This window comes from Mixophyes fleayi, chromosome 2 (assembly GCF_038048845.1).
Source record: "Mixophyes fleayi isolate aMixFle1 chromosome 2, aMixFle1.hap1, whole genome shotgun sequence".
NCBI lineage: Eukaryota > Metazoa > Chordata > Amphibia > Anura > Limnodynastidae > Mixophyes > Mixophyes fleayi.
The window spans coordinates 187966683-187988467 of NC_134403.1; the positions used below are offsets into that span (position 1 = coordinate 187966683).

The 21785-nt window shown below is 40.6% G+C and overlaps 1 protein-coding gene across 2 annotated transcripts in view; it reads right to left on the minus strand.

The window, feature by feature from the left end:
• The window catches only part of SRRM3 (serine/arginine repetitive matrix 3), a 356479-nt gene that overhangs the window by 52557 nt on the left and 282137 nt on the right, over positions 1 to 21785 (minus strand). For both annotated transcript variants that reach the window (XM_075195126.1, XM_075195125.1), the window contains 3 exons: positions 18969 to 19037; positions 17200 to 17235; positions 8928 to 8978 (listed from right to left, as the gene is read on the minus strand). In XM_075195126.1, coding sequence (XP_075051227.1) covers positions 8928 to 8978; positions 17200 to 17235; positions 18969 to 19037 — 156 coding nt within the window. The remainder of the gene's footprint in view (positions 1 to 8927; positions 8979 to 17199; positions 17236 to 18968; positions 19038 to 21785) is intronic.

Genomic DNA, 21785 nt, shown 5'->3' on the forward strand with positions numbered 1-21785 from the left:
AGAGCTGAGACAAGAAGAGCAAGTGTGGCTCAGAGTGGAGATTGAGACCAATGTGAGGGTGTACAAGTATGAGCAGTATAGGTGGGAGGAGTAGACGTAGGCTCTAGTAAAGAGATTGGTTCTTAAAGAAGATTTGAAGGCTGTGGGAGAGACTGATCAGGCACAGTAGGAAATTCCAAGTGTAAATAGCTGCACAGGAGTGGTAGTCAGGTAGTCTTATAGTCAGGAGTGCGAGGGGGCTATCAGAGATGAGTTGAGACGCAGGTCACACGTAGATCTAAAACAGGGATGTTGCTGAGGGCTTAGAAAATCAGGGTGAGTAAATTGAATTCTGGAGGACATAGGGAGACGATGTAGGGATTTGCTGAGTGGTGTGAAGAATGTGAAGTGGCAAGAGAGGAAGATCAGTCTTGCAACATTATTAAAGACAAATGAAATAAAATAAATAGGTAGTACTGCATCAAATTCTTTCTTGTGAAAATTCTAATGCTTTTTGACAACTACTCTTGCTGAGTCGATATTAGTTTAATACAAGTGTATTGATGGGTGATCATTTATTAAATCATAGTTTGTAAAATGATGTAAAATGCTGAAATACATTTCTTAAGAGGCTGACTATATCTGCAATTAAACACTGCAACATATTCAATAAAACATGTATAATTACTGTGGTGTTGTACAATAAATGGCATTGATCAGGACTTGTGTCTGCAATGGAGAATCTTACTAATATGAGACAGACTATCCGGCAATTATAGTATATTATTCCAATCATATATATTACAGCCATATTGCATATACCAACACTCTACCCTATTTTGAATATACCAACACTATCACCCACACTGAAAATATGAGCAAAGTCAGCTATATCAAATATATCAGCACTGTCCCATATAGCAAAAATGCCAGTACTGGTGAGTGAATTGAATATCCCTGGTGAGTGAATTGAATATCCCAGCACTGGCCCCATATTGAAAATACCAGTAATGAAAATACCAACAGACTCCACCATGTTGAACATACCAACAGAAGCCCTCATTGCCCTTACAAAACATAGTGCTGGACTGCTGACTTTCTCTGTTGTGGTGGGCTGATAGCTTATTTCTCTCTTCTGCCCTCTTGACTAAATACTTCTTATAGGAGCCCTATCAATTTCTTTTAAGTGAAGTCTTGATGCTTGTCTACTGGTTGGGGAAGCAGTAACAGGAAAGTGAAGGCTTTACTTGGATAGGAGCGATTTAATAGACAGAAGCAATTAAAAGCTTGAGAGCATGAGGACAAAAATGTGTTATACAGCCAGGATAACTACATCAAAAGACAGTTGCTCTTAATATGGGTGCATCCTCTATTTATTTATATCTGGCCATAAATATCTGGTGCATATGGGTCACAGTCCGAGTCCAAGTCATCCCAGTGGCACCCAAACCTTGTTGCAAATGTGACCGCTGCAATCCCTGTTGTTGCCTCTACAAACTCTCTCTCATTAAAGATCTTCACCCTTTCCAGATCATTAGAACATTCCATGCTACAAAAGGAAATCTACATTTAGCATTTGTATGCAAAACCAGGTGCATTAATATGGATATCTAGCATTTATCCATCCAGGTCCACCTATCATCGTGAACAAAAATCTGGTCATAACACAGTTGTCTCCAATTTCCAGTACTTTTCAGTGTGAAACTCTGTAAAAATGGATGCAATAGTGTAAGAGTAGATGCATAATACCAAAGAGCAGACTCTTGTTGTCTGTGCACTAAGCCTTTTTCAAAATATTTACAAAATATTACTATATTACTGCAGAGGCAAAAAAGCAAGAGGCCATTCTTTAAACTCAAGAATAGAAATATAATGTTGCTGGACTTATTTCAGAAATAGAAGGCCATTCTGGAATAAAAACAATCACACTATAACATACATGAGTACTGGAGCTAAATGCAGTGGAAGTGTAAACATCTGCATGTTCAGATCCATAGCAATTTACCACAAATTATTCCAATTCAATGTTATTGAATTTTGAATTGAATGTAGTGTAGTTATCCATATATTTGTAATACCAAGTCACTCTCCTTTTCCATTGTTTACAGGGCAAACCCATCATTTGGAAAAATCAGTTTTGGCAATCTTGTTTGATTGGTCAGTAACCCATAAACAAAGGTTTAAAATGCTGAATTTTCAAATTAGGACTTTGGTGTCACAGGATGGACCTCCCATGCCACCCTGTCCGTGTTGCTGGGGACAGGCTGGGCTTGCCTTGTCACCATCCTCTTTCTTTCTCCCAAATTGTGTCCCTCAAAATGCAGTAGGAGGGGCCTGCTGCAACAACTAGGCTCATTCACCGGCACCTAGAACAGCTTCTAGGGTAACTGTCGCTGCTAGTGTACCCCCTTGCTGGACACCTGGGCTGGTACACCTGACCTCTTCCTTTAGATTAGGGTTGCTGTGGATGGTTCCCCCTGGACTATCACACTGACCAGAGCTGCGGGGTAGCATAACGTTGGTAGTGCACTGTACACCCCTCACCCTACAAGCTGGCAGCTGGGGTGGATATACTCTGTGGTGGCTCCCTTGGCCAACGCTGGACCTCAGCTGCTCCTGTAGCCCCCACAGGGACCGGGACTACAGCCAGCTCCCCAGCACTCTGGTCTCTACGATCGGGAACCGGAGTGGGGGGTATATCCTCACTGGTGAAGCCCGGATCCCCGCTGGACCACCAAGGAAGGTAGGACACATTTTTATTAAATATACACATTTAGTACACACATTCCGTAGACATTTAGATTTATATACACATAGGTACACTCCAAGTGCCTAGTGCCCTTTCTGCAATAAACTATGGACGCTGCAGCGCCTATACACTAAACATGCACTCTTTCATTTATTAAGCTAAATTAAACATTTCGACCCCTCTCTCACTTCCCGGCACCAGGTTTTAAACCTCCTGGCGCCACAGTGCACACTTAAACACATTTTTCATTTCTTAAATATACTTTAGCACCGGTGTTTTAACTCCTCCGGGTTAATACCCAGTGCCAGAGCTCCATTTAAAGATGGCCACCACACATGTGCAGCACCCGGACAATACAGGGACCCGGCCACACTCTTCGCCCCTAGTCCATACGAGTCACCAGTGGGCCATGTCCCCATGATTTGGCTCCTGGTCTCGCAGCCTCTTAGGGTTACCAGAGGATCCGGCTCTTACTGCCAAGACAGTCCATCTGCATTACTGTGGGCCTTTCCTTGCTTGAGGACGATATGAAAGTCATAAAACCGAAGAGCAAGGCTTCACCGCAACAGTTGTTTGGGGCCTAACCCTACCTCCCCACACACAATGTCCCAGGTACTGTACCCCTGACATCCCCATTTGACACTTGTCTGCCCTGATGGTCAGACCTGCCTACTGAATTTTCTCCAACACCTGCCCTACATGTTTCAGTTGGCCCTCCCAAGTTTTACAGAAAATGGCAATATCAGCAAGGCTTTTACACCCAGTCAGTAATCAACCACACGCTGGAAGGTGGTTGGCACATTGCTCAAGTCAAAGGCTGAAATATACTTTGCTCCTGCTAACTCGTCTAACTGAGCGTCAATGCAGGGCAGAATATAGGTCTCAGACATGGTCACCTCATTCAACCGGTGTAAATCTACGCAAAACCACGTTGTCTTGTCCTTCATGGCAACCAATACAATGGACTGCACAATGGTTGAATCACACCGAGCTCAAGCATCTCCTGCACCTCCCTGTTCACACACTCCTTGACCTCTGGCCTGGTGAGACCCGGTAATTGGGTTGCCTAATTGGTCTATGCTTCCCAGTTTCCACATATTGTATCACCAAGGAAGTCCGTCCGGGCTTCATACAAAACTGAGTTGCAAAGGGCAGCAGCACTGCCTCAAGCTGCTATCTCTTGCGGCCACTTAACTGCCTATCCCAGCCCACTTACTCTAAACCACCTTCACCTCTGTCGTCCGCGAAGAGGTTTGGTAGTGGATTACCTACTGGTTCTTCAGTCAGTAAGAAGCAAACTGCAGCCACCGACTTCACACGCTTGTGGTATGCCTTCCATATTCACATGGTAGATCCGCTGCCTCCTACCGTCGCAATCAAAGGACACCAAATAGGTGAAATCACTCAGTCATTTTAAGACTGAGTGCGGTCAAGCCCAGGCATCCTGGAGCCAGTTCTGGTGCATGGGCATCAGAACAAGGACCTTCTGCCCTACCTCAAATACTCTGGAGCGCAAGCCCTCATACAAAGTCTTCTGTTGGTCTGCCATTCCACTGGGTTAGCTTACGCGAGCCCCATGAGAGTCTCTAACTGATCTATGAGCTTTAACACATACTCCACCACAGAGACATCCTGGGTGGGTAGCTCCTCTTCCCAGGATCCTAGAACAGGTCAAGAGGTCCATGGACTCTGCAAGCCATATAGTAATTCAAAGGAGGAGAAACCGGTAGACTCCTGTGGCAACTCCCAATAAGCAAACAGGAAGTGTGGCAGGTAGCATTCCCAGTCCCCACCCCTCCGAAGTTACAAATGACTGTGCATTTACTTCAGAGTGGTATTGAACTGCTTGCACAGTCCGTTAGTCTGGGGATGGAAGGAGACAGTGCGGAGTTACCACACTCCACACTTTGCCCAGAGACACTGGACCAGTTCACTCATAAACTGTGTCCCTTGATCAGTTAGGATCTCACTATGGAACCCTACTCTACTAAATACTGCAAGCAGTGCATCCACTATCTTTTCCACAGTGATGGCGGACAGAGCCACATCCTCTCGATATCAGGTAGAGTGGTCCACCACAGTGAGGATACACCTCTTACTCGATTTACTGGGCACAGACAGGAGACCTACTATGTCCACAGCCACTCACTGGAAAGGTTTCCCAACTATTGGCAAGGACCTGAGGGGAGCACGAGCACTGGGACGCCAAAGCAGATGAAACAGATCACAAGACTTACAGTAGACCCAGACGCCATCCAAGATTCCTGGCCATATAAAGTTCTGTGCCAGGCGCTTCAGTGCTCTGTCTCTTCCCTGGTGTCCAGCCATAGGGATTTTGTGGGCAACTGACATCAGTTAAGTTTGAAAGTTCCATGGTACCACCAGTTGAACTTGTTCCCAGCGCCTCATGCCTTACAGCGAGGGATCAAAGAGCTGAGCTGTTCTGAACTCTTCCCTGCGGTCCTCACTATCGTCTAAGTTGGGACACTCTGCAGAGAGATCTATTTTTTGGGTTACTAGGGTCAGTCATAGTGGAGTCAGTCAAAGGGAGGTCACTGTGGTCTGCTATACTCATCACCGGAGCTGACATACTGCTAGGGGCAGTTGCATCACTGGGCATCCCCACAAGATCAGATTGGCTGTAGACAACATCCTTTGCATTGCTAAGGGACGGAGTGTTTTCAGAGGCAAAGAGCTGGTTGGTTCCTGAAGATCTAGCAGCTGTGGTTTTTTCCTCTGGGCTGGGTTGTCCAGGTGTAGATCCTGAAGACTGTAGTCTAGCAGCTTGGCTCTGGGTAATGGAGTTGAGAAATGCAGTCACAATTCCACCCCCAACATTGTTGCATAAGATCACATCAGTTGGGAGGCCATCCATAACTGCAACATCTCGCAACTCCTGGCCAACTCTCCATTCCAAATACACTTCTTTTTCCAGCCCATCTGCCACAGTAACTTTGGCAGTGTGAAGCTTCAATACTGTGGCAGGATCAATAAGAAGGGGACTCACTACAGTGATTGAGGCACCTTGGTCTCTAAGTCTTTCTCCCTGCAGGGGTCCAACTTGGACGCGCTGCAGGTTCCTCCACATGTTTTTTTTGGAGTTTTAGGACAAACAAGTGACTCTTCACTCCAAGTCACCTTCAATCACGCCACACTCCTTTGGGCTGGCAGGGGTGGAAACAATCTCCACAGGCTCACATTCACCAGTTAAGCAAGTTAGCCAGACCCCAGGACTCGGATTAGGGGCAAGATTCTGGAATGCTGGACTGTGATCCCTAGGTCCTAAGGCTGTAGCATATCTACTCCAGCCTGGGCTCCGATGGTCTCTGATTATTGTCAGGAACAGGGCGGGGCGGTGACTGGTGAGAGGTACCCGGAGGGTTGGATACAGTGCTCTTTTAATACAGTTGTGGACACATACCTTGGCAGGAGGTATTCCAGCCTCCTGCCCCTTTAACCAATCCAGACTGATTTATGCAGCTTGAACGTGAAGCCTGGATGGGTTAAGACCTTTTTACATTGTAGCTAGTGATAGGGTGTACTGTAATTGCCCCCTGTCCAGAATCTGCCAAGGAGAGGGGGATTCAGTCTTGTCTCCTCCCTGGTGCCAGACTGTCTGAGGTGGGGTATTTATTGTTTAAATCTCCCACCCAAAATACTTCTAGGAACTCTGTCTCGGGGTCTGGCTCTCCATCTTGGTTAAAAACAGTACCAGGGGAAAGGCAGCCAGATCCCAGGGCAGTAGCCCTCAGAGGTAGCAGTTCCCAGCTGCCACTACCTGGAGCTGTCTGAAATCCAGGAGGCACTGCATCTCCTGGATTCATTTGAAGCCAGGAGGCTGCACTGTACACTGCTCCAGCAGCCACTGCAAGCTGGCTGCTGGGGAATTCTACTTTGCGGTGTCCCCATTGTCCACTGCTGGACCTGGGCTGCTCTTGCAGTCCCCACTGGAACACTGGACTAGGACTACAACCAGCTACCCAGCAACAAAGAATGTAAAAATATTCTCATTTTAACTTCTATGCTCTTCATACAGAAACCATTACTGTCACCTATGGAAGAGATCCTTATTCATGTTAACAGGTGGGGTTTACATAGGGGTTTCAGTAACATCAGACAACCATAAATGCTCTCTGAAAATGTATGCATTGTGTAGCTGAGTATAAGCAGCATATTCTGGAAATGTCTTAATAGCACACTGCCTTGCTTAGAGAAACTAAATGTAAGAACAAGCCCAGTGCTAAAAATGTAAAAACAGATATCATATTTTCACAATTATTTCTGGCCTGGAGGTGGATTCCGGGCACCTCTTATCACATAGCACTTGCCTATAAATCCTATCTCCCATTGCTACAAATAGATGCATGCTGACAAACACATTTGCCCAACTTGAAACAAAGTACAAAACCAAGTGCATGAGTATAAAAGGAGACATTATTCTAATTATAAATTACCTATATTGTGTTTTAATATTATAATACAACAAATAATTATTTTTGTTATGTTTCCTAACTGTGGCAATGTAATCTAAATGTGATCCTTCCAGTTAAAAAAAACATTATTATGTTGCCTCATAATAGTTATTTGTCTTTATTTACACGTGCCTAGCCAGCAATCCAATGGTGGCGATATAGGGCTGATTCATCAAGGCACGTAACTGCTCATTTTGAGCGTATTGTACACAAAATCACATGCCCAGAACCGGAGAAAACATCCGTGAACGCAGCCCGGTCCGCTCCGTTTTCGAAAGCAAAGGACACTTACTACAGCCTACTTTTTTGGGGACTGAACGGGGAGTGGAAGGGGTGTACTTGTTTTTCTGCTGTATCTTTTGCTCCAGCTGATCAGTAGTGATGACAGTCTCATATGCATGCTATAATATGTGTTTGCAATCAGTAAAAATATATTTTATGCTCAGTAGACATTGACAACAGCCTAAGAAATGTATTTCATGGGAAAAAAAACTAAAAAATAAATCCACATTTTCTTTTTGTTTACTGTTTTATCATTAATGCCTACATTAGTAACAGGTGACATTAATTAGATTTTTTTTTTCTGTGCATTATTTTGCAAATTTATAATCCACATAGGTATTGGATGTATCCTGCAGCATCTTGTGTAGCAGAGCACAGCCGACCTAAACCCAAATTCAACAGAACACGTATCTTGAGATCCTTGGCTTGATGAATTTGGGAGTGTGCAAAGCCTAAATACATGCATTTAATACTAAACACAGGTTGCGCTCAGTATGCGTGCCTTGATGAACCAGGACCATAGTGAATAGCCACTGTACACCACTCAGCTTCTGCTCCACTCTGCCTGATTACAGATTTGTAAACCTGTGTTTCCAATCAGGCCTTCTATCTATGTAATACACATTAAGGGGCTACATGTTATAGTCATACTTGCACACTCTCCCTGAATTCTAGGTAGGTCTCCTGGACTTCTGCGAGAGCAGACCATTCTCCTGCATCCTATATTTTTATATGACCCATATATAGCACATACATAATCACACCAACTACTATATGTACAAATGTATGGAGAAATAAGTTAACTAATCTAAAAAGAGAAACAGGTAGAACATAGCATATGTTAATTTCTCTGCATAATGACTGTTTGACCGTAGACTTCAAAGATATATAGTTACTACAACCTCTAAAAAGAAAAAGTGGATATGTTGTTAATGGCAGTCAATCAGAATCTAGTTATATTCTACAATGTTCTAGATCAGTGGTGGGCAACAGAAAAGCGCACCCCTAGCTGGCTGCTCCTGATCATATTTTCTGCTTTATTTTATAAAGCAGAGAATAAGGCAGAAAGGGACTGCAGCCTTCCGCGTCATGTAACCTCCTCTGCACAGTGCAGGAAGGTCACACAGCATACCTGGAGGAGGAGGTGGCAGTGCAGTGCCCTCTCCCTCCTTCCTGTGTGCTGCCTTTGTGAAGGCTGAAGGGCCACACATGTATCCTTCAAGGAAAGCAAAGTTGTCCATCACTGTACTAGATAAATGATAGCTAAGATCTGATGGGTTGCTATGGGCATTGTCTTCACTTTTCTTTTTTAGAAGTTGAAGGAAATCTACTCCTCAAATTTTTGCAAGAATTCCGTAATCACAGTCACAAGATATACAGTGTTATGTGAAAAATAACAGTTCTATCTTAGGATGACAAACATGTAAAAACTCAAACTTCCATACCTCTTTATGTCTTTAGATTTATCTTTTCTTTTGTTCTTGAGGCTTCTAGATCTACGGAAGATTGATGAATACACAACAGAATATCTTACTTTTTATCAAGTCAGGTTAAGAGAGAAAACACATTTATCAGGTATGAAATAGGACTGAAGCTGCCATCTGATATACTGTAGTGAAGACACAATACGCATAATTAGATCATTGATTAAATGGCATCACAGAATCAAATGTTACATTATCTGAGATAAGAAAATACGCTGATTCCCCTTAATTAGTCATAAGACGGATGGATGTTGCTTTGACCTTTTATTTGAATTAATACATATGTACATTTATTCACGGAAGCAGTTTTAGATTTTTCGTAGTTAGTAAGAGAATAAATCATATGTATTAACATATATACATTAAGTACAATATTGTATACCCAACGGTCGAAGTGCAAATTTAGAGGTGGTGGAATGAAAAATGTAATGGGAATATAAGAGAATGGAATGTGATAGTGTTACAATGAAGGCAGTAGGAGAAGCGGCTTACCACCATATACACCCCCACTTCCACCACTAGTATTACCCATTCACTCAGTGGATTTGGAATAGTAAATGAAACCATGCCCATTACCAGTGGTAAATCTTTAAAGGTTGTATTTATTAAGACTGCTTCTACAACAAGATTTTCTATTAATGCATATCCCAGATGTAGAAAATCTTTTAACGGCTAAATTATTAAGAAAATGTTACTGGGGCAGATGAGCGATGCTCAGCTCCTTGGTAATACTGGCTGGCAGCGACAAGAGTACTCTTACTGCTTACCAAGTCAGTGCTGGGACCTGCCCGATGGGATTACAGCCAGTGATAACCCTTTCAATATATAGGGATAAATGAAAGCAAGCCTTTTTGCCAACTAAAACACTTGTTTTCTCCAGCAAAATGTTTTTTTCACACTTGAAAATTAGAACTGATGTTTTATACCTAAATCCACTTTTTAAGAATGGGCTGCTGCTCAAGGACCAGTGTTGTGTGCTTAAACCCCCCATTCCTAGGTCCTCAGCAACCAAAGAAAAATGAAAAAGAAAAGTGAAACTGAATGGAGAAGGCAGGAGAACCTGATGCTACAGCTGCTATAAAATGACATGATATTCAGACAGCTCCTTGGCTCTAACTTCGTTCTAGCACTGTATGTATAAAGTGAGATCAGTATATGTAAACTACGTTAGTGGTCATGAGACTAGTAGTTCTAAACTCTTGAACACAGGATAACGACAAAGCCTCTTTGTGATTACTAGAGATGGTCACTGACCCCCGTGTTTTGGTTTTGGATTCGGTTTTGGATCTGGATTACCGTCGTGTTTTGGTTTTGGTTTTGGTTTTGCAAAACCGCCATTGCGTGTTTTGGTTTTGGTTTTGGTTTTGTTTGGTTTTGTTTTGCTATTTTTTTGGAAAATCCATGTTTTTGGGCCTAAATTAACCCAATTTAGTGCTCCAACTGTTTTAGAGACAAGTAATCAAATTGTTGAGGTAATAAATCATCCAAAAAAACAGTTTAATTCTTCGTTGGTAGGCCTATTCTACACACAAAACAGATTGTCTTCCTCTCCATCTATGCATATTGGCAATGCAGCCATCATCTTTGAATGTATATTACACCCTACACTTATAGTTAAATATGTAAAGAAATGGAAAAAGCCAGTTTGGTTTCTGTCTCTCAAGGCTCCCCTCCACTTGTATAAAATACCAAAAAATTCAGCCATTATAGACTGTACAATATTAATTGACATGGAGAAAGCCAGTTTGGTTTCTGTCTCTCTAGGCCCCCCTCCACTTGTATAAAATACTAAAAAATTCAGCCATTATAGACTGTACAATATTAATTGACATGGAGAAAGACAGTTTGGGGTCACTCTGTCTCTCTAGGCCCCCCTCCACTTGTATAAAATACCAAAAAATTCAGCCATTATAGACTGTACAATATTAATTGACATGGAAAAAGCCAGTTTGGTTTCTGTCTCTCTAGGCCCCCCTCCACTTGTATAAAATACCCAAAAATTCAGCCATTATAGACTGTACAATATTATGAAAAATGGACAAAGCCAGTTTAGGGTCACTCTGTCTATGACACCCTACCCTTAAGGATAAATTGCCCTAACAGCAGCCTTTCAAGATGTATGTGATATGGAAATGCCACAAGTCCCTTTCCTCTTTGGGGGTAGATTGCACCCTACACTTACATAGAAAGTTTTAAAAAGATGTTATCGGCATCATCTTCAGCTTAATCCTCACCCTCATCAGTGTGTACGTCATCATCACAGACTATCAATTCATCGCCGCTTGAATCCGCCATTAGAGAACAGTCAGTGCTTGGATGTCTTGGATGGTGAAGGCCTTCCTCGTGGAAGATGTAGTTCATTTTTATAAACATCATTTTCTCCACATTTTTGGGAAGTAACCTTCTACGGCGATCACTGACTAAGTTCCCTGCTGTGCTGAACACTCGTTCAGAGTACACACTGGAGGGTGGGCAGCTTAGGTATTGCAAAGCAAGTTTGTACATGGGTTTCCAAATGGCCTGCTTTTCTTCCCAGTAAGGAAAGGGACTATCTGACATTTCCATATCAACTACCTCTTGAAAGTAATCCTCCACCATCCTTTGCATGTTTATACTCATATTGGATGGAGTTATGGACAAAGTGACACATTTTTTTGAAAAATCCTTCAAACCAGCCCAGATGTTAAATTGTTCTGGTCTGCCCCCTGTGTCTTCCCTGCTTCTTTTTTGGAAATTTAATTTTTTACGAGCAACAGCTTGAGAAAGTGAAGGAGGACACGTCGTCAAGCCGAGGCCCAGTTCAGCGGCCAACTTGCTGAGCAATAGCTCCTTGCAAAAGTTCACATCTCGCTCATTTACAAGTAAAGACTCAATGTAGGTTTTAAACCTTGGATCAAGCACAGTGGCCAAAACGTACTGATCCGAGTTCAAGATCTTAATAACTCGAGGATCATTGTGAAGCGAATTAAGTACTTGATCGACAAGGCCAACATACTTTGCTGAATTGCTTGCTTTCAGCTCCTCCTTCATTTTCTCAAGCTGCTTTTCCAATAGTCTAATTAAAGGAATTACTTGGCTCAAACTAGCAGAGTCTGCACTGACCTCACATGTCACAACTTCAAATGGTTTCAGCACCTTGCACAGCACTGAAAGGATTCCCCACTGTGCAAGAGTGAAATACATCCCCCCTCCTTTCCCAATGTCATGACTTGTGCAATATGCTTGGATGGCTTTGCGCTGTTCCTCCATCCTCTGAAGCATGTACAGGGTGGAATTCCACCGAGTTACCACCTCTTGCTTAAGTTGGTGGCAGGGCAAGTTAAACTGCTCTTGGAGCTGCTGTAATCTCCTACATGCTGTGGCTGAATGCCTGAAATGGCCTGAAATTTTACGGGCCACCGAAAGCATCTCCTGCACCTCACGGTTATTTCGTAGGAAGCTCTGCACCACCAAGTTGATGGTGTGAGCAAAACAGGGAATATGTTGGAAATCACCCAGCTGTAATGCTTGCACTATATTGTTGGCGTTATCTGAAATGACATACCCTGGGGAGAGTCCGAGTGGTATAAGCCATGCATCAATCACATCTCTCAGTTTGCGTAACAAATTGTCAGCCGTATGCCTGTTAGTGAAGCCGGTGATACAAAGAGTGGCCTGCCTGTGACAAATGTTACGTAGTGGTGTACATGCTGCTGCTGTTCCTGCTGGTGAAGGTGAATGACCAACCCAGTGGGCTGTCACAGTCATATAGTCTTTGGTTTGGCCACTTCCACTTGTCCACATATCTGTGGTTAAGTGAACAGTGGGCAGAATGGCATTTTTCAGCGCAATCTCTACATTTTTACACACTTTTTGGTATAGTTGTGGAATAGCTTTACGGGAGAAATGGTGTCGCGATGGAATTCTGTAACGCGGACACAAAACCTCAATTAACTGTGAAAAACCAGCTGCGTTTATTGTGGAGATTGGACGCAGATCTAACACTAACATTGCAGCCATGGCGTCTGTGATTCGCTTGGCGACTGGGTGACTGCTGTCATATTTGCTTCCCCTCGCAAATGATTGTTTCACAGTTAATTGCTGAAATGTAGGACTGCTCATTTTATTCACCTGCCTCTGGGATGACGATTCACCCCCAGCAGCAGCAGCAGCAGCAACAGCAGCAGCAGGACTAACGCTTTCTTCAGAGGAATCAATAATAGTGCCGGAGTCATCCAGCCTTAAGTGGGATGCCGGGCTAACTCCGAGCGCTACTGAGGATATTGATGAGGATGGTGTGGTGGATGTATTTTGTAGCCGTCGGTATGTCGGTGAGCGGAGGGTCTTAGCTGATGAGGGAGTGCTTGTATTCTTTTGGGAAGAACTTTCAGCTTTTCCCAACACTTTGCCATGAACTCTCGTTAAATGGCGTAACATAGACGAGGTTCCAAGATGGTTAAGGTCCCTCCCTCAACTGACTGTGGCTTCACATACACTACAAATGGCTATACAATTGTTGTCTGGATTTGGGTAGAAATAATTCCACACATAAGAAGTGGATTTTTTTGTTTTATGCCCAGGCATGACAATGGCCTTTTTCTTGTCACGTGCCAGAACTGCTGCCACTGGTGCAGGACTTACACAAACAACCTCATCCTCATCAACATCCTCATTAGCGCCCTCGTCGCCTACACAAATCTCCCCCTCATCCTCTTCTAATTCCAAAGTGGCATCCTCAATTTGGGTATCACCGGCTACACTCGGGCTATTAAGGCACACATCAGCAGAATGCTCACGATTAGACATCCAACTGTTGGATGGACTCTCCACAGGGATTGTTGTCATTTGTAATTCAGAGCAAATATTCTCCTGTAATGCCTCACTGTTATCTTGCAGCTCGGCTTTGACGCGTAACAGTAGTTGTGCACCAATTGTAGGCTGGGTAACTTTTTGGGATCTGCCACTAATAGGCAAAGGTGAAGGCCTCATTCTCTCTTTGCCACTGCGTGTGTAGAATGGCATGCTTGCAATTTTTTTTTTATCGTCACTTAACTTTTGCTCAGTTACACTTCTTTTTCGCTTCAATACAGTAAAATTTTTTTTGGTTTTTGTTTTTTGCACTAATTTGAAAACACTCTGTTGTTTGACATCGCCTTGGCCAGATGACGTACTGGGAACACTAACATCAGGACTGGTGACAGAACCTGGTTGCTCATTCAGATCATATGTGGACTGCTTTGAATCCATTCTGAGCGCAAACCACTGGGGAGTGCTAAAAATTATTTAGTAGATACTGCTGACAGTTATGACTTTTGACAGCCAGAAATATTAATGCACAATTAGGGAGGACACCCCAAAAGCACTGAGGAGTGCTAAAAATTATTTTGTAGATACTGCTGACAGATATGACTTTTGACAGCCAGAAATATTAATGCACAATTAGGGAGGACACCCCAAAAGCACTGAGGAGTGCTAAAAATTATTTTGTAGATACTGCTGACAGATATGACTTTTGACAGCCAGAAATATTAATGCACAATTAGGGAGGACACCCCAAAAGCACTGAGGAGTGCTAAAATTATTTAGTAGATACTGCTGACAGATATGACTTTTGACAGCCAGAAATATTAATGCACAATTAGGGAGGACACCCCAAAAGCACTGAGGAGTGCTAAAAATTATTTAGTAGATACTGCTGACAGATATGACTTTTGACAGCCAGAAATATTAATGCACAATTAGGGAGGACACTCCAAAAGCACTGAGGAGTGCTAAAAATTATTTGGTAGATACTGCTGACAGATATGACTTTTGACAGCCAGAAATATTAATGCACAATTAGGGAGGACACCCCAAAAGCACTGAGGAGTGCTAAAAATTATTTAGTAGATACTGCTGACAGATATGACTTTTGACAGCCAGAAATATTAATGCACAATTAGGGAGGACACCCCAAAAGCACTGAGAAGTGCTAAAAATTATTTAGTAGATACTGCTGACAGATATGACTTTTGACAGCCAGAAATATTAATGCACAATTAGGGAGGACACCCCAAAAGCACTGAGGAGTGCTAAAAATTATTTAGTAGATACTGCTGACAGATATGACTTTTGACAGCCAGAAATATTAATGCACAATTAGGGAGGACACCCCAAAAGCACTGAGGAGTGCTAAAAATTATTTAGTAGATACTGCTGACAGATATGACTTTTGACAGCCAGAAATATTAATGCACAATTAGGGAGGACACCCCAAAAGCACTGAGGAGTGCTAAAAATTATTTAGTAGATACTGCTGACAGATATGACTTTTGACAGCTAAAAATATTAATGCACAATTAGGGAGGACACCCCAAAAGCACTGAGGAGTGCTAAAAATTATTTAGTAGATACTGCTGACAGATATGACTTTTGACAGCCAGAAATATTAATGCATGGATATATAAGACACTGTTTGACACCTGTCTTTTGAGCCATTGCCAAAGTACTTTATCCATCCACAGCTCTCAACTTTCACCCCTTCAGTCTATTTTAGATGTATGTGTCCACTTGAATCCCTGCTTCTCTAAAAACCATACTACACGCACAGCTTCATCACTCGCTCACAATCAGTACAGAATCACCAGTAAAAGTAATAACTTGCTGATATTTCATGAACAATAGTGTGTCTGAGGGAATGTCAGCTTGGAAGACATTTCCCTAAAGAGCAACAATTGGTGTAAGTATACATTGCACTTTTATCTACAAGGTTAACAGGACAAGCAACAGCAGTTTATTTATTTGTTAATTATTTCATTCACATGTAGCCTTTTTCTAAGATTTGGGATTTTACCCTGAAAAATATTGGCCAATAAAAAAGGTAAACTGATGAACTTCTGTTTTTAATTAATAAAGGGAACAATTATTATTCTTTACCCCAGTTTCCACTGTACAATGTGTTTGTTTGTCTATCTGGAATTAGAAAATGTATCCAGTTAATTTCTATAGCCTGGTGTTAACCATTTAAGCAGATATTCCAAGTGGCCCACCGGATGTAAAGCAGGTGGATTCCTAACACAGCACTATCAGGAATGGCAGAGCTGGAATCATAGAACTATCATCCAGAGCACATGCATCTTATATCTAGATATACTATGCAATTGTAAATCTATGAAGTGTAAACCTTAGTGTACAGCAGCTGAAGAGGGAAGCACTTGATGGTGAAGCAGTTAACATTTTCTTAGTCCAATCTTGGAATGAATGGTGCTATTTGTTCGCCTTTGCAGGTGCTCTATTTTCCAATTAGAGGCAATTTTCTGTTATACTTGTTATCATCTCCTCTGTCATTTGCTCCTACCCTTTCCTGTGTAGACTGTTGTTTAGCTGTTATATGTGTGCCGCCTTTCCTTCTCTGTATGGTTTTTCAGTAAGTGCTAGAAACTGCAGGCAATAAAACATCCAATGACCTTGGCACCATAAAATGAACAGCTACACTTGCAATTGTAGAACCTATTTATTAGCTCAATGAGGCATAGACCATATGGAGAAACAAGGGGAACAGTACACACTGCTCTTCTTATTAAGCAGCTCTCCTAATAGTATTCACTTATATATGGTAAAATATATGGCATTAATATATATTTGTCATCTAATTTTGTTACCTCACCGTTCATAGCAAATCAAACCCAATATCTTTCCTATTCCATAAATCTAAATATCCTTCAACGACTCTTTATATCATGCCTGGATTTCATGATGATATAAGGGTGGACTGACAATACAATGTAAAATACTGTACAAAGATGTATCTGAATTTTGGAATACTGTGCCTCTCTTTTTTTTTATATACCCATTCGTCTAGGCATCTAAAAGTATTACGTGTATAATTTTATTATATACAGCACAGAAAAATAACATTATACAAACATATTCATCTTCAATTTTCTACAAATGACTATAATGAAATGACAAAATAATGTGTTAACATAAGCTTTAACTTGCGATCCAGAAATGTTGGATTTTAGGTCAATCCCAAAAATAGTGCGAGCTGTATTTTGGGCATACGTACAGCGGTAGAATACGTGCACATAATATTTACAGATTTTATACTCCTGGCATTGGGAATATCAGCAGATGATATGATGATTATGAGGATGATGATGATGATGGAGATGAAGTTCCTACTGACATTACTATTATTATTAACATTATTTTTATCATTATTATTATTATTATTAATATTATTATTACATTTCTCACTTAATGACTTTCTCACCTGTGTCGTCTCTTCTTTCTGGACCCTGAATTTGACCTTTCAATAAAAAAGATACATCTTTAAAAAAAATCCCAACGTAGCAAATATTTAACCTACTTTAAGTGAAATAGTATCTTACTTTACAGTTTTGTATTATAGCGATATAGAGGCTCATTTAGAGTTGGATGTATCTATCAACAACCAGACCTGCGGTATCTTATTATGCAGAATGCCATAGTTCGGTTCATTAGAGATCAGCAACATATTTCACTTAAAAAGCATGCTGTGCATAGGGGTTACAGTACAGCTGTTATAATTGCCTGAATGAGCATGTGACAGTACATCATATTTACTTTCTGAAGGAAATGACTGACAAAGGAAAATATAATGAAAATAAAGCTGAAAACAAGAATATTCAACAGTCACGACAATTATCTTATATATCAGAAAAGTTATCAAAGAGTCAAGGGAAGCTCTTTAATGAGGTCCACATATGTTGTAAACAGCGAGATTTAGCTAATGGAATTAAGCAATTGTAGGGGAGCAATTTATAAAAGAAAAGAAAACATTTCTACTACTGTAAGATGATTTTCTTTAATTGGTGATAAGTTTAAAAATAGTAATGTTGATTTTGGTAACCAGGGAAAAGACATGGCCACATTGAACCCAGTTTAATCTGTACAATGCATTTATAACATAATAATAAGAAAACATAATTCACTGCATTTTATGATTTTCCTGGGGGAAATTAGACTTCGGCCTTTTATTTTATTATTCATATTCTGTGTATATGGTCTACAAATGCTTCACATTTATTCATAAATAAATAAATAGGTAAATCTTATAGATGCATACTGCTGTGGAATTTTCTACAAACCATACTGCCTTTAAGGAGTCAGGACAGGTGCTTTTGCTGAGTTATAAATGGCCATGCAACAACCTTTCTTTATATTTTAAAGGATTTCTGGTCTACATGAAAGATTCTGGGACAATATATATCTCTCCCCCAAGGTTTGTCTACAACCCATGTGGATGTATGAGAGCATGAGGTGAGATTTTGGAGCAAGTGAAAGACATTAGTGGTATGTGGGTAAATTTTGGAGCATGTGGGTACATTTTGGGATGTGAGGTGCTGAAGTTGTTTTGAAATTAATGAATGGCTTTTGAAGTATAAGGAGTTGACCATCAATGATTTGGTGCATTCATAATACAATGTTGAAACCTTTTTGTTGCCCCTTAAAATATGTGTGTGTATGACTTGCCCCTACGAACAGTGAGTGTGTACATTCGCCCTTCTTTAAAGCACAGACATTACAATTCATATTACTGATACAATATGAATAATGTAAAGGTGCACTAGAAAATCATTAATGGATTAAAAGCTATGAAGTTCAAAGACAGATTATTGGACAGCACAGTTTAAGGATGAGTATAGTATTTTATTCTTACAATGAGTCCTTACTAGGTTAAAGTGGGGATTTTTAATCATGCACAAGGAACATTCAACAGGAAGGCACAGGTGACAACACTGAAGACATGACGCTGTATATATCCTGAGCTAGAAATTCTTCAATCAGTAATATCAGGAGAATTCAGTGAAGGCTTTTTTAAATTTCCCATTGAAATGGGTTTTAAATGAAATGATGATATGTTGGGGAGAGGTAGAGTATCATTTTTACAAAGAATAATTGCTGCACATTCGTTTCTGTCACTACTTAATGTGACTTACAGTGACAGATCTTTGAATTATTATTGGCATTAAAAAATGAATACGTTTACGTTAATATTACCTGTCCCTTTTGTGCTTTTTGCCACTTTTCTTCTTCTTTTCTTTCCGCACTGGTGATGAACTTTCACAGCTAGGAATAAGATTAGATACTTAAGTGTTATTTCTCTGCATTGAACTGACAATACAGCATAAAGAAAAGAAACACAAAAAATAACACACCATAACTTATAAACACATATGGCCAGCATTTAACCTTACATGCAAATAATTCAGTTAAAGTTTTAGATTTAATAACATGTCTTTATTATTTGTTTACTGATATTATTAAAGAGATTGCTCAACTTGGGATAACCACTTTTTCCAATAGCTGTCATCCCAGTGAAGCACTTTGATGGGCAACCTAATAGGAGATGCTGGACTAAGCAGGGCAATAACTGGATAACTGGAGGCATCTAAGAAATCCAGCCTTCTATGTAAGATCATTTCCATTGAGCTTTCATATTTACTATACACCTCGCACACAAAATATTTCAATTACGCTCATAGTCTAGTCCTGCAGCTCCAGAAAGGTTCTCTCTCTCTCTCTCTCTCTCTCTGATATAGTGCTCTGAAATAGCACTGTCCAGCAGATCATAACAGATAATTGTATCCTATTGGAGGAGACTACACCATCGTGCTACCAAAGTGCTACATTGGGGGTACAGTTAGAAGGAATGGAGTCAAGGTACAAAATATCATTAAATAATATAAAAAAGTTCCAATATACTACTGCAAACAGACAGAGATTAAAGTGTCAAAACTGAGGGAGCTCATAGCTTTTTATTATGCACTTAGAAACCTATTTGTTCATTTTGCACCTATATAGGTGACCATCCAATTTTGGAAACTGTTCTAGAAAATAAATCTTTGTCTACGTTTGCAGCCTGACTAGAAGTATCATGATGAAAACAGCGAAAACGTCACTTCAAAGCAGAAGAAAGCTCAGAGGGCCACTCCCTTCATTAATTTAAAGTTTGAGGTTTTTCTCCTTAAATTAGTTTTGCATCCTTCAGGTCTTCAATGAACCGTTAGAGTGCTAGGCCACTGGAATGTCTTTACTCCAGTGTGTAATTTTTGTGTGTTTTTGGTAGAACTGCGCTCTCTCGTATAAAGTGCAACTAAAGCCAACATCTGGTTTATATCATCTTAGAGCATGTGGGTAAATATGTTCTTTTGCAGAAACAAAAACGCTTTGCACTCCCACACTATGCAGGAAACTGCCTCGTAAGTGTGTCTTCACCACCACTGGCATGTCATTTAAACAATCTCATCCCGCAAAAGCAATTCTGTACTTACATGTGGGTAAATAAGCAGATGCATTAATCATTCACTCAGCATTAAATGCCATCACCTGCCTGGTTTCTCCCCTCAGAAAAAATTGTAACTGCGTAGAACATACATTAGATTAACTAACAGATTGGTGCCGCTGGTCCCTCTACTCTTTCAACTTGACCAGCTCTGAAGCTCCTGAGACAAGTTATCTTATGTATAATTTGTCCACCACTAAATAAATCAATTTCTTTTAAGATCAAATTTGCATTGCTCATTTGACCTAAAATCTGGTATGATTGTGGGGAAGAATGAAGGTTAATCCTTCTACTGTTTGATAAGTGTGTAGTAAGAAACTATTCTTCTACTGCATGTTTTATGTTCACATATATGTGTGTTAATGCATTTTGTTACCATGTGGTTTTCAAACAGTTTTGCCACAGGGAAATTGGCTTACCAGCACCTATTGTCACAAGGCACAAGTGTTGTAACAGTGGAAAAAAAATGGAATACACACAAGCCCAATTGCTCCCACTGGTGTTTACTTAAACAGCTCATCTAGCATATTCATTTTGTGAATTGTGCAGTGCATATATAGACCAAGACCACACATATTGAACTACACACTTATTGAGCTACATTAAGCATACACTGTACATTTTATCATCTTTCTCTAAGAAGATGACATTTTCCACTAGATACTGTTCCAAACGGATGAATAGTTAAGAGTAAAGAGTTTAGTAAATTTGGCTTTTGAGAACAATAATAAGCTTCAAGCAATGATAAAGTGTCTGCAATTAAAAAGGTAGATACAGAACTATATAAAGCTCTCTAAAAACAAATTAATATCATTTGTATGGGATTAAAAAATGACATATCTACACTTGTCTTAGTCTTTCACATCCTACATTTCAGTTGACATTAAACTGGACCATAAACTTGATAGATGGTAAGTGTAAATTAATTTCTCCATGTTGTCAGAGCTAAAAGATGTAGTCAAAATTTATCTGCGCCATCTGCAATACATGGAGTACTATTGGATTTACCGAATACCAAAAACACATACGCAAAAATCATAGTTTTCAATCTTGCGTTTATTTAGCAATCCTAGAGAATAATGTTTTTGCCATATGATATGTTTGCTACATTTGTTGAGACTGGAGATGAGCAAAATGTTAAACTGATCATTGATGATATTGAATCTTTTGGAAAGATTTCGGGTCTATCTGTGAATTGGGATAAAACGGTGGCGCTGCGTCTGGTAGAGAGGAATGGGAGTCCGGAGTGGGGCCATGACTTCAATTTCCGTTGGATGTACAATCATTTTACATACTTACGAATTCAATTACCAAAAAATATTTCTAATTTGTATTTCCACTTGTATAAGGGAAATGGAAAGGGATTTAGATGGGTGGAGAAATCTGATGCTGTCGTTTACAGGAAGAGCACATCTCATTAAGATGGTCGTGTTTCCGAAATTGCTCTACTACCTACAGGCACTCCCTATTCTGCTTTCTCAAAAAGATATCACACAAATTAATAGTTTATTCAGGAAGTTTATTTGGGCAGG